Below are 13,426 nucleotides of genomic sequence, written 5' to 3' on the forward strand. Positions count from 1 at the left end.
TTTCGTTATATTCATGTACAATAATTTGTTTAACCATTTCCCAGTTAATGGATACATCTCCTGTAGTTTCTGGTACTTTCTCAGAACAAATTATGAATATTTTTGTATATATGGTTTTTTTTAATCTCAGTTTATTCTTTTTGAGGCATAGACCTAATATTGATAATTGCTGTGTAAGATGTGCTTTTGGGCTTTTGAGTGTAGTTACAAATTGTTTTCCAGAAAGGCTGGAACATTTTATAGATCCATCAGTAGTGCATGAATATGGCTGCCTTCTAAAGCCTCTTCAGCAATTGTTATTTTTCCTTTTTTAATCATCTTTATAGATATGGGCATGAAATGGAACCATTTTTACATTTTTAATATAGTTGCTGATAACTTGAATTTCTTCCCTTAAGAATTTGTAGTTTCATACCCTTTGACCACTTACCTGTTAGAGGGAAAATGGCTCTTGTTGAGTCAGTTCTTATATGTCTTGGATATTAGAACTTTATCAAAAAAGTTGCTACAAAGTTTTTTTTCCTAGTTAACTTTCTCTTGATTGCATTGATTTTGGTTGTCCAGAAATTTTTTATATGATCAAAATGTTCTGTGATCATCTCTATCCCTTATTTGGTAATGAATTCTTTCCTAATCTATAATTATGAAAGATATTTTCTTCCCTGCTTCTCTAATTTTTATGCTATTACCATATCTAATTTGTTTTATTACCATATCTAGATCCTATATGCATTTGAAGCTTAGTGTAGTATTTGATGGGAGATGGTAATCTACTCTAATACTAATTTCTGTAAGACCAGGGTAATAATGATACATTAGAAAAATATATAGATCCAACTAGGTCATAGTGTTCATCTTTTTTCTTTGCTAATATATTATTCAACTTTTTACTCATATTTCAGTAAGTGTTTTTACAGCAACATTAGAAATGTTGGTTTATAGTTTTCATTCCCTACTTTGTTTATTTCTGATTTAGGTTTTCCTCTATTGAAAACTTACAAATGGAATTAATTATCCTTTGGGTGTTTGATAGAATTCATTTGTAAATCTATCTGGTCCGGAGTTGTTTTTCTTGAGGAATTCATTTATAGCCTGTTTGAATTTCTTTTTTTTTTTAATTGGGCTATTTAAATTCTCTATTACTCTGTTTATCTGGGAATTTTATATTTAAAAAATATTCATCCCTTTCATTTATTAGTTTTCTTAGAATGTTATTGGGCAAAATAGTTTTTACAGATAATTTCCCTTTCATTTATTGTGAATTCTCCTTTGTCACTGAATATTGGCCATTTGGTTTTTGTCTCTTTTAAAAATAGATTAATGATTTATCTGTTTTGTTATTTGTTGAGAACCTCAGGGTGGCCCTTTCAGATAGACAAGTCTAACAGTTAAAAAAACGTGAGTAGAATTTTAGATGTTAAACATGATAGATCTCTGGTGACTACTAGATAAGAAAATATATATATATATATATATATATATATATATATTGCACATGGCACATTCACAAAAATTGATACTGTACCTATGACAAATGTAGAAAATCAGAAATATTAAACATATCCTTTACTGACCAATTATAATTGGAAAAAGATTTTGAAAAAATTATTCAAGCATCAGTAGAGAATCTCTCTATATATAGAGATATACATATCTCTCTATATATAGAGAATCTCAATCAAGAGAAGAAAAAACAAATCAGTATATTAAGCATGAAGCTAAAAGGGATAGTATACCCCCTTATTACCCTTAAAAATTCCAAGCTTGAAATTCTGAAAATCAAAGATGAGATTGACTATGTTGATAAACAAGTTGATTTTTAAAAAAACAGTAACAACCACCACCATTTAATTGGTAAATAAAACAAGGCACTTTTTAAAAAAGATATCCTAAACTTTACCTGTTCTTTCTTTCTGCCTCTTTTCAAGGTTTAGCACAAATGCCATGAGTTCCATGATTTTTTTTCTTGATTTCTCTTGTCTCCATTCCAGAACCATTTCAGTTAGATGAACTTTTATTTCTCTCCCCTTCTTCTCATATCATTTAAATTCTGTTTTTTAAATTTGTCAGCTCTGCTAGTTTATAAGCTGCTTTTGGATATTAGATGTCTTACTCCTTTTATCACCAAGTAGTTTCTAGCCCATTGGCATGCTATAAAGCTTTATATGAATTTTTCTGATTACCTGAGGCTTTATCTCTTTATTTAATAAGAATTTTGTAATGTATGTTATTTCCTTGATGTTTAGTCCATAGTCTCTATTCTACTTCAGGTTCTCATCACCTCTTTACTTTTCTGTCTTAATAACCTCCTAATTAGCCTCCCTACCTCCAGTTTTCTGTCAGTCCATTCTTTATGCAGTTGCCAAATTGATATTCCTGAAAATAAACATTTATCACTATCACTAAAAAATCTTCAGCGTTTCACTGTTGCTTCTTAGATAAAATAAAAAAATAAAAAATCCTTTCATGTCAAACTCTCACAATATGGATCCCACTTTCCTTCTGATTTGTATTTCATTTAACTCCCCTTCATACATGCTTCATTCTAATTACATTGGCTTATGATTTGTAACCTATTCATGTTGATTCCATTTCCTACTTGCATACTCTTAAAATGTGTATCTTCTTCTAATGTAGTTTAAGTACAACTCCCAGTATAAAGGCCTTTTCTGAATCTCCTAGTTGTTGATGCTCTCTTCCTTTTGAAATTATTCTTATTTTGGCAAAGAAGGGAAGGAGAAAGGGCAGTAGCTTGAAAAGGCATCCAGATCAAGGAAAATATTTGGGTATGATGAATCAGTGAAATTAACCTTTTTTTTTTTTATACAGATGAAAGTATAGCATAATGGATAGAAATTTGATTTTGGGATAGGGTATTTGAATCTTAGTAGTGTCTCCTAGGGCAAGTCATTTAACCTCTCAGGATCTTGGCCTCCTCATCTTTAAACTGAGAGGGTTGGACTTGATGGTCTCTAAAAGACATTTCTAACTTTGTCTTTGATCTAGATGTGGGTACAACCTATCTTTGACACTTAATGGCTCTATGATCCTAAACAAATCGCCTAACCTCTCACTATTAGCCGCCCTCTTAAAGCTGAAAATTGCAAAACAATTACCAATCTATATTCATTCATAGTAGTTTCCTTTTAGGAATACACTAATGAAATTACAGGTCTTGGGGGGGAGGGGCTACAATCTTATTTGTTCATTTATTTATTGAAACTAGTATTTCCTTGTATAAAATGTAAGCTCCTCAATTGTATCCCTAATTCCTAATCGGGATATCCTAGTAAATTAGAAGAGAATAGGGATTGGACCTGTGATATTACTTAACCAATCTGATCCTCAAGTTTCTTCATTTGTAAATTGAAAGGATTAGACTTTAAAGCTTTCTAAAAATTCTATTTAAGCTTTTTCTTGATGACTTAGGATTATAATTATGAGCACTAATGATTGTTTTGAGAAGCTATAAATGAGATTGGGCTTTTTAGATGTAGTGGGATTTTCCTCTTCATTAAACTGCCTCATATTACTATACATTTTAAATTCTTGTAGCTTTTTTTCTTCCATTGCCCTTCTCACTGTGAGTCTTTTAAATCAGTCTACAAGTATTTTTTTAAAACCAATTAATGTGTCAGGCACTAGGAATTACAAAAGTAAGAAATGAAAATAATTCCCATACTTAAAAAAATTTACATTCTATCAGGAGAGACAATGCATACATATGCAGTTTTAATAGCTTTAAATTATATTAAGACTTCCAAAACACCTACCTTATATGTACAAAATAAATACAAGATTAGATAACTAAGCAGTTGAGAGGTGAGGAATGGAGCTTGAAAGGCTTTGAGTATGGTACTTAAGTTTCATCTTAAAGAAGAGGATTTTATGAGGCAATAGTATTTTATGAAGAGATATTATATTTTGGATATGGAAATGGGGAAATGTCCAGTATGAGGGCAAAAAGATGATGAATGGAGTGCTTGTATGTAAAGAATAATTACACCAATTTGGCTAGTGCAGAAAAATCAGTAACTTATTATGGGATTGGAAAGGTAAGTTGGATTTGTACAGTTTGTAAAGGATGTTATAAACCAAAAAAGGAGTTTATAATTGATTCTAAAGACAAGACAATATGGGGCATTAAAATGTATTGAGTATGGGGCAGCTGGCTGGCTCAGTGGATTGGAAGCCAGGTCTAGAGAGAGGAAGTCCTGGGTTCAAATATATCCTGAGGTTCTTCTTAGCTGTGTGACCCTGGGCAAGCCACTTAACCACCATTGCCTAAACCTTACCTCTCTTCTGTCTTGGAATCATTGATTCCAAGACAGAAGAGAGGTATGGGTTTAAAAAAAAATTAAGTATAGAAGTGATATGGTTGGATTGGTTCTAAGGAAAATCACATTTGACATTTCTGTAGAGACTGGACTGAAGAGGGGAAGAGACTTGAGTTTTAGAGATCCTTGCAAGGTAGTCTAGGTGAAGGGTACCGAACTAAGATGATGATTGTGTGAGCAGAGGAGTCAGAGTAAAGATATAGGCATATCTCATTTTATTGCACTTTTATTGTGCTTCGCAGGTAATTGATTTATTTTACAAATTGAAAGTTCATAGCAACTTATCAATGCTATTTTTCTAATAGTATGTGCTCACCTCTTGACTGCCACATTTTGGTATTTCTTGGATATTTCACACTTTTTTCTTTAAAGGACATAATCACAGAATCCTAGATTTAGAGCCACTTGGTCCTTAGTCTGCCAAATGTTTCTTTAGGCTGTATGCCTAATAAGCAAGTCTCAAATTCCCCAAGTATTTTTTCCTGTAAGATGAGATGTTACATTTTACAGGATTATTGTGGTACGAGTACTGTTAACAGTTAAGAAAGCTTTTTAATCACAATATTCAGAAAAACCAAGATTTGTTTGAAGGGTTGTCCTGAATAAATCAAGTTGAACTTTGGATTTCTAAAGGGCCTTTTTTTCTTACATTCTTGTTGTGCTCTTGGTAGTTGAGGTAGTCAGATAAGTTCCCGTTTTATTTTGTTATTACAAATAGCAGGAAGACAATCTCTGAAAAATTAAAAATGAATATGATGGAAGAAGTGGTAGCGTGTGGGGCAAAGGTGTGAAGAAACATGTAAAAGGAGTGAAAGATGTAATCAAAAATACAATCCCATAACTATGAATTTTAACACATGTAGATCTTATTTCAGTGTTTTAGCCATATAATTACAAATACTTGGTCTCAGTTTCCTCTTCTTTTCAAATGAGCAGGTTGGGTGAGACATATAGCTTTGTAATTTGTAGTTTTCCCAAGTATTAATATATTTAATTTTGATTCCACTGAAAAGCCTGTACCATAGATATAAAAAAGTACAAGTTCCTGCTTCCATTGTTCTAATAACATTCATGTGTAATTCTTACTTCTTTTATAAAAGTTATTTATGCTTAATACAGTCAGTATTTTGAATTTAATGTTTGCCTTTCGTATTCATTTTTGAATGGCCTCAAAGAATTACATAAAAGGCATTTCTAGATATTTGCACCATAAAATAATGAATTTCTTAGTAAGTCTTTTCAGTGCTTTGTACCTCTGGCTTTCTTAGTTATACAGAAATGAAGACAAGACAGATTTTTTTTAGTTCAATTTATTTTGAAACATAAAAGCTGTTACAGCATCAACACCTATATAGTTCTTATATATTTAAAGTGGAAGATTAGGCCTTATGATTATTGTACCATTAACCTGTAGTTTTGAAATAAGAAGTTACAAAGGTATGCCTATTGAAAAGTTGAATGTAAATTTTTTTCTTTGAAACTCATGAATGAGATTCTGTAGATCTAGTTCTTGTTCTTAAAAGTAAACAATTTTAAGTACTGCTTTTAAAAAATTATAAGAATAACATACAGGTAGTACTTGAATAAGTTTTATGGGTTTTCAAGTATTCGATCATATCTTTATGGGATTTGTCAGATTGGTCCTTGAACAACAAATATTTTAAAAAATGTATCTGAAAAAATTCTTTTAGAAACCATAGAGTGAAGTGTTTTACTAAAGCAGAAAGAAAGCATCTTTATTCTGTGCTTTTGACTTTAATGAATCTTAATTATTTCTTCTAGTAATTCTGAGAAGCACACGTATCAAGATATAAGTGGATTTTCAGATGCAGAGAAATTAGACATTGAAGATGTTCAAAATCAGTCTTCTTTAGAATGTAAGTTCTAATACTTACCAGCTTGAATAATTTGATAATTTTAGTGGCATATACCCACTATATAGAGAGTAAGTAAAAGTCAGGAAATGTTTAATATGCAGTACAGGCTTATGTTCTTCATTACATACTTCATAAACTTTTATTAGACTTTTTTTTTCAAAGGGCAATTGATTTTACCTTTTGGGAATTTGGGGCTCTTGTTCCTTATCCCTCTAACCAGCTTATGTGACTTTGGCAAATTGGTTTTTGTGCCTGCTAAAACAAGGGGAACTAGATGATCCTTCTGTTTCCTTCATCTTTACTATTCTATTAGCCAATCAATAAATTAAGGGTTTATTACTATACTGTGCTAGGTGCTGGGGTTAAAAAAAAAAAGAGGCAAAAGATAGTTCCTACCCGCAAGGAGCTCACAATCTAATGAGGAGACAACAAGCTAACAAATACAAACAAATAAGCTATCTGGAGAATAAAGAGAAAGTTTCTAGAATTAAAGATGGGTTGGGAAGGGCTATAGAAGATGGAACTTTATAGAGCACAAAGTCCAAAAGAGGTGTTTGATTGATGTCATTTAGTTTTCCCCATAGAGTCAGTCACAATATTAGAAATTATTGAAAGGAATCAATGCCTGAATGAAAGTGGGATTTATATCAAATTTAAGGTAAATGTTTTATTTATGTTTTACATTTTATAAACTAGAAAATATTAAAATTTTCTTTTGATTATTCTGAGCTTAGTTTTCTCTAGATTTGGATTAAAACCACCATTAAACTGGCCTTAAAGTTAGGAGAGCTACCTTTTAACCCTGGCTGCAAATATTAATGAGGTCTGTAGCACTGGCTATTCATTTTAATCTCTTTCAGATCCAAAATTGTAACATATCAAAAAATGTCTCAAATTAGGGGTTTTATGATAAAATATTAATTTATAAGCTAAGAGCAGTTTGATAGGAGATGTAGAAAGTATCAAAAATTGATTTAATAAGGGGTTATGAGCATTCATACTATTTCTTACTATTTCTTTTCTAGAATCTCTTAAAAACTGCTGGCATAAAAATATATAATTTTTAAATGTATGATTTGTTTAAAAAAACATTCTGGGACAAAACTTAATTCTCTGTTTACAACTAAGAGTGTAGTCTTAATATTCCCATCAAATGATTGATAAGGACTGCTTAATTATTTAACTGCCTAATGTTAAAGTATTTTAAGACCGGCTATTTCCACACTGCAACTGTTCTTTTGCCCCTCTGTTATAATTAGGGAATAATGGAGCCATTGTCCAAACCTCTTTTAGATGGTGGGAACATTCCAAAGCAACTTGAAAGAGATGTGTTATATCAATCGGGAGATAAGGTTCCCACTAACAATATCATAGACAATGAGCCAACAATAACTACTTTTCATCAAGACCCAAGTAAGTTGTTTTAAATTAAATATTGAATTATTTAAATAAAAGGCTTCTTGAATAAGTGATTTAACCTTTGAGATAGTTACTAATATTTGGGTTGAAAACATTTAAATCTAACAACTTTGAGTAAGAGCTACTACCTTTTTTTTCTCTTTACAAAAGTACTTAAATCCCCTGATAGGCTATCCATAATGTAAACCCTTTCTGTCAAATTACCTAACATCTCAGTCTTCTAAACATTCAAGCAGCCTCAGTTTCTTGTTTTCAATGCCATTATTTAAGAATGAAAAACATTATTAAAGGAGAAAATATATTTGTGTGCAAATTATGAGTTCTGCTTCTGATGAGTTATTCTTTTTTGAAGTACACAAAATAACTTCAAGTATGTTCATTCAGGCTTTTGCTGTCAAAGTAGCATTCTAGTCACTAGGGAGACATTGACAAAATAGTCTTTGCCCTTTGGGAATGGGGGAAGGAGGCAAAGAGATAGGAGATGGAATGCTGTATTAAGTAGACAAATTTGGTTGACTGAGTGCATGATGGGAAATAATGCGAGGAATCTGGAAATGGTAAGTTTTAGACAGATTTTGAAGGCTTTCCAAGTCAAACCAAGGAGTTTGTATTTTATTCTAGAGGCAAGAGGGAGCCACTGAAAATTCTTTCTTTCCTTTTCTGTTTTAAACCCTTATGTGCCATCTTAAAATAAATGCTATTTATTGGTTCCAAGGTAGCAGAGATATAAGGGCCAACCAGTGGGGTTAAGTGACTTAGCCAGAATCACATAGGAAGTGGCTGTGGCCAGATTTGAACCAGGACCTCCCTTTTCTAGACCTGCCTCTCAGTCTATTGGACCACTAGATGTACCTTCCACTGATGATTGTTAAACAGGGGTATGATAAATCTGAGCTTCAAGGAAGATTATTTTGGCAATTCTGTTGTAGATAAACAATAAGATGGATGCCTATTATGAAACTATTGTTATATTCAAGGTGAGAGTTAATGAAACACCCTGAAGTAATGTGCTAATTGTGAGTAAAAAGGACAAAGAGATTTTAGTAACTAGTATGCAAGTGGTGGTGAGAGAATATTAAGAGTTTGAAGCTGTGAATGTGGATGATTAGGAGGATAGGAAATTTCAAGGAGGAACAGGAGAGCAATGAGTTTTGTTCTAGATACATTTAGTTTGGGATGTCTGTGGGACATTCAGCTGGAGATTTTCAATAGGAGGTTGGTGATGCAGGCATAGAGTTCAGGAAAAATACTTATTGTACCAGATAATAAATGAAAATGATAAACCTTGAACTAGGCTGTCCTTTGGGCATATTTTACCCCCTGGATGGACTTATTTTCTTTGGTTCAGAGTAGCATCAGACCTCAAGTTTCAGAACTCAACTCTTTAAAATTGACCACCATAGCAGAATATTAATTTATAAAGCAGATGAAAGCAATTTAAATGCTGCCTATGAAAGGGATAACCTCTCATGCATTGGTGCTTCATAGAGAAAATAAACAGGGATAATAAGTCTGTATTCTTTTCTGTTGATGAAAATTGAAAAATTCTCTTTCCTATCCTTTAGAAGGCTTGAATAAATGACTGTCCTCCCCACCCTGCACCCAGCATGGCATGACCATTGGCCCTTATGACACCTATGACTTTATTAGTGGCTCTGATATAATTTTTTGTTTTAATTGAATGGGAGGAAAGTTAGAAAAATTGACTGAGATTATATATTTTTAAATATTTTAGAATAACAGGGCACAAGATTATAGGGCATTAGGACAAGTTAGTATTTATTCAAGAAGGCAGGGTCTGTTTCCTCATCTTTAAGATGAGAGAGTTGACTTGATGGTCTCTTAATATAACAATCTCTTACACCAAGTTTGGCATCTGTCTCTAAATAATTCATTTTTCTTTACTAATAATGCTAGATTTAGAAGAACAGAACACAGAAGAAAAATGGGAAGAGAAACGGAGAGAGAGAGAAGAAAAGCGACAGAGAGAAAGATTGGAAGTTTTTGAAAGAGAACAAAAAGAATTACAAAGACTAAATGAAGAAATGGTGACATAGAATGTTTTCCTTCATTTGATATATCTTTTTCAATCTTATTCTTGGTGGCTATTTTATTCTATCTGTTTGGTAATATCCTTAATTCTTCACTCATTCATTTTACCTATTTTCTCTCCAAGTCATCACACATATCTATGTTCTCTTCTCATATAGTCACTTATCTAGTTCAGGCCCTCCCCTCATCTTGCTCAAATTATTTTTAATGATAACCTCTTATTAGCTACCAAAGTAATAGTCTAGATATGGAGGGAGGGAGGTCTGAACATGCCCACTTTGTACTTAGTAAACTCCATTATTTTTCTGTTGCTTGTAGGTTCAATGATGACTTTTATGTTTACTCCTTACTACCTGGCCCTACTTGCAATTTGTCTTTTTTTAAACCCTTACCTTCCACCTTAGAGTCAATACTATGTGTTTGTTCCAAGACAGAAAAGTGATAAGGTCTAGGCAACAGGGATTAGGTGACTTGTCCAGGGTCACACAGCTGGGAAATGTCTGAAGTCAAATTTGAACCCAGGACCTTCTGTCTGTAGGCCTGGCTCTCAACCCACTGAGGCACCCAGCTGCCCCACTACTTGCAATTTAATGAAATGTCCCTTCTTGTTATTCTTAACACTTTCTTTTTCTCTGTGCCTTTTACCTGGAATGTGCACCTCTGCACCTCTACATCTAAAATCCTTAATTCTTTGAAGATTCTTTCACAAGGGTTTTCTTGATATCTCAGCTGCTAATGGCTTCCTAGGTTACTATGTTAATTTCTTCTTGTGTGTTTATATCTATATCTATCTACCTATCTGCCTATCTGCCTGTCTATCTATCTCTGTGTGTGTGTGTGTGTGTGTGTGTGTGTGTGTGTGTGTTGTCTCTAGTTAGAATGTAAACTCCTTTAGGGCAGGGATTGTTTTTTCTTGAACATCAGAGGTGTAATCAGATTATCATGGAAACAAATTCTCACCAATTTTATTTTCTAGATATTACTTGAAGAATCATTAAAAAGTGAAGTAGAAAAAGATACTAAAGGGTTAGAAATCATCGAAAAGGAATTGGAAAATAATGAAATTGTCAACCCTTTAGAAAAATATATGAAAATTATCCAACAGAATAAAGAACAGGAATCAGTTAATAAGGTGAGAAGAAATTTTAAAGGACAAAGTTTAAATGGCAAAGTAAATTAGTTATGTGTGATTCTGCAATACTGTGAACAGTCATTTACAATAGCTTCTTTATTAAAAACTTCAATTGTAGGGGCATTTTTGTTATATTAAGCTCATAATGGAGAGTAGCTAATCATGATTATTTCACATATTTAAGTTCTTTCTAGGAACTTCAGAGGCTTTTTCCCCCCAGTTATATGCCATGACAGTAAAAAAATACAATTTAATAAAAATTGATGGTTTTGATTTTAAAGAGGGAGAAGTATAGTCATCCACCTACATCTCTACAACCTTTGTATATTAGGACAAACTAAAAAGTATTGGAATATCACTTTAGATCAATAACTAAACATTAATTGTGGTTGTAATAATTGAGTACTTTGTAGATTCTCATGTAAGTACTTGAGAGAATATAAAATGTATAGTTATTGTGATTGCTACTAAATATACTAATTTACTGGCTATTGTTTAATCTTTTTCATATTTTATTTGTATATATTTTAACTGTAATTATAAGTTACAAAATATAACATTTCTACCAAATAAGATATTTTACATTTCTTTTCTACTCTTCAGAGCTCAAAAAAAGAAGTTTTGGAAGAAGCATCAATAGAAGAAACACTGTTATCTAATGATAAAGCTGAGAGGTATGATATCCAAAGCAAAATTAATACTAGTGTTGTTAAATTAAAGGCATAAAAGAGACTCCTCTCAGCTGTTAATGTTTGAGCTCTTCAAAATTTCATGGAATTGATTTGTGTTGAATTAAATTGAATTATTTTGATGTAATATGGATGAAGCTTGAGGGAACCTGGTCTAGGTGACAAATTGTAAAAAAGATTAGGGAAATACCATAGTATGAAAATGTCTTTTCCTCAGAAAACCTCAAACCTGATCACTTAATTCTTAAATGCTTTCTAAGAAATAATTTTTTTAAAATCATTCTCTTACTTCTTTCCCTTAGTTTATCTGCTTCTGAAGAACCAGATGACTTCTGGTGAGATGTTTGCTTCCTGGGCTCATACTCAGAGCAGTGTGATGTATCAAGTGTAGGCCCAGGTTTTCATTGTTGAAAGCCGGAATATTTAATAAAGATTTTGCATAGAAAATCTTTGAGGTTGCAGCTGTTCTTTTCTAAAGAAGACTGTCTTCAAGGACTTTACACAGGTGCTATTGGTATAAATGAGTATTTATTTCCCCTTTAAAATAATGCACAGTTTTGGTAAAGTTATTGTTTGCCTTACTTCCTTTTCCATTTTTTCTAAAGTAACTTTTCCTACATAACAAGACTTAAGCACACAGGTCAAACTATCTCCCCTCTGCGATGAACAATTCACTGAAACATTTACTTTTGGTATAAATCAGTTGAGCTTTCAAGATTGATAGCCTTGGCAAACAAATTACCTTCTCTTTTGGAAAAGGGGACATCTGTCTAGGGGGCTAGGGGGCCCTCTGACTTTTTATAGCTGTGTGCCTTTTTCAGGGAACATATGCAACTTGGGAACTCTGTTTTTAATACTTAGTATATAATGTTAGATTAAAGTTAATTCCTCCAGAGAACATCAGAACTCTAAAAAAATTAATTTCCCAATAGCACTATCTGATGCAGTAAGATTAATGGAAAATGATATTCTTGTGTTTAATTTCCTTCAGAGCCGAATTAAATAAAGAGGTTACTATTTATTTGTTGGTTGGTTGTTCAGATCTGTAATTTGATTAGCCTAGGCAAACTCCCAGTGAAAAAATTTCTTCTATCAATTCAGATAAGCCCCTGCTCAGCAAGTTAGTCTTAAAGAGCTGCCTGAGACACAGTGAGGTTAAATGACTTGCTCAGTCACACATATTGTCAGAAGAAAGTCTTCAACCCAGGTCTAACTATCCAATAAGACACACTGCCTTTCTTCTAATGAAGGGAATCAGTCAATTTTTAAAAAGTAGTCATTTAAAAAATAAAAAACTAAAAGTTCATGATATGTGAAATTTCATAAAGAACGTACTGTTTATCTATTAACATATATAGAAAACCACAATAATTAGAAAATATTGATGCATTTAAACATAAGCCTGTTTTGAAGAATTAAAACATGTAAAATAGTGTGCTATAGTAAAGGCTTTCAGAAGCAGTTATCTTTATCTAGATCAATGATATCTTTGTCACTGATCTAGATAAAGATAATTGCTTTGGATTGCCTACAGAATGACTTTATTTCTTTCAAATCTACTTATTTATATACCATATACAACTATGAGAGAATAGTTCTTTGCTTACTACTAGTAGATATTCAAGTTTTTCAAAGTATAAATGCTTAAAATTTTAAATTATACTCAATTTCAAGAGGTTTAGTCAAATTTTATGAAAAGACTTAGGAAAGTATAAAATATAATTAATGTATGTATAAGTAACAGTTATATATGCTTTAGGACCTTTTGTTTCAGAACTGATGTGAAGATTCAGGGCTAAGGCTGCAAGTAGAAGAATAGTGGAATGTATTAAGCATGCTTCACAATAGATGTACAAAGAAGAACCTATCAATTTGGGCCTTAACCATGAATTTCAAGTGTCATTATTTATGTAAAAATAT

At 32.2% G+C, this 13,426-nt stretch overlaps 1 protein-coding gene across 2 annotated transcripts in view; it reads left to right on the forward strand.

The window, feature by feature from the left end:
* The window catches only part of OFD1 (OFD1 centriole and centriolar satellite protein), a 46,059-nt gene extending 34,106 nt beyond the window's left edge, over positions 1 to 11,953 (forward strand). The window contains exons 18-23 of one of the 2 annotated variants that reach the window (XM_007500915.3): positions 6,120 to 6,214; positions 7,508 to 7,627; positions 9,551 to 9,681; positions 10,662 to 10,817; positions 11,421 to 11,491; positions 11,809 to 11,953. In XM_007500915.3, coding sequence (XP_007500977.3) covers positions 6,120 to 6,214; positions 7,508 to 7,627; positions 9,551 to 9,681; positions 10,662 to 10,817; positions 11,421 to 11,491; positions 11,809 to 11,845 — 610 coding nt within the window. In that variant the 3' untranslated portion in view covers positions 11,846 to 11,953. Of the gene's footprint in view, positions 1 to 6,119; positions 6,215 to 7,473; positions 7,628 to 9,550; positions 9,682 to 10,661; positions 10,818 to 11,420; positions 11,492 to 11,808 lie in introns of those variants that run through there. The other variant, XR_008914211.1, reaches the window with a different exon arrangement.
* Positions 11,954 to 13,426: the final 1,473 nt, after the last annotated feature.

Source organism: Monodelphis domestica, chromosome 8 (assembly GCF_027887165.1).
Source record: "Monodelphis domestica isolate mMonDom1 chromosome 8, mMonDom1.pri, whole genome shotgun sequence".
Taxonomy (NCBI): Eukaryota; Metazoa; Chordata; class Mammalia; order Didelphimorphia; family Didelphidae; genus Monodelphis; species Monodelphis domestica.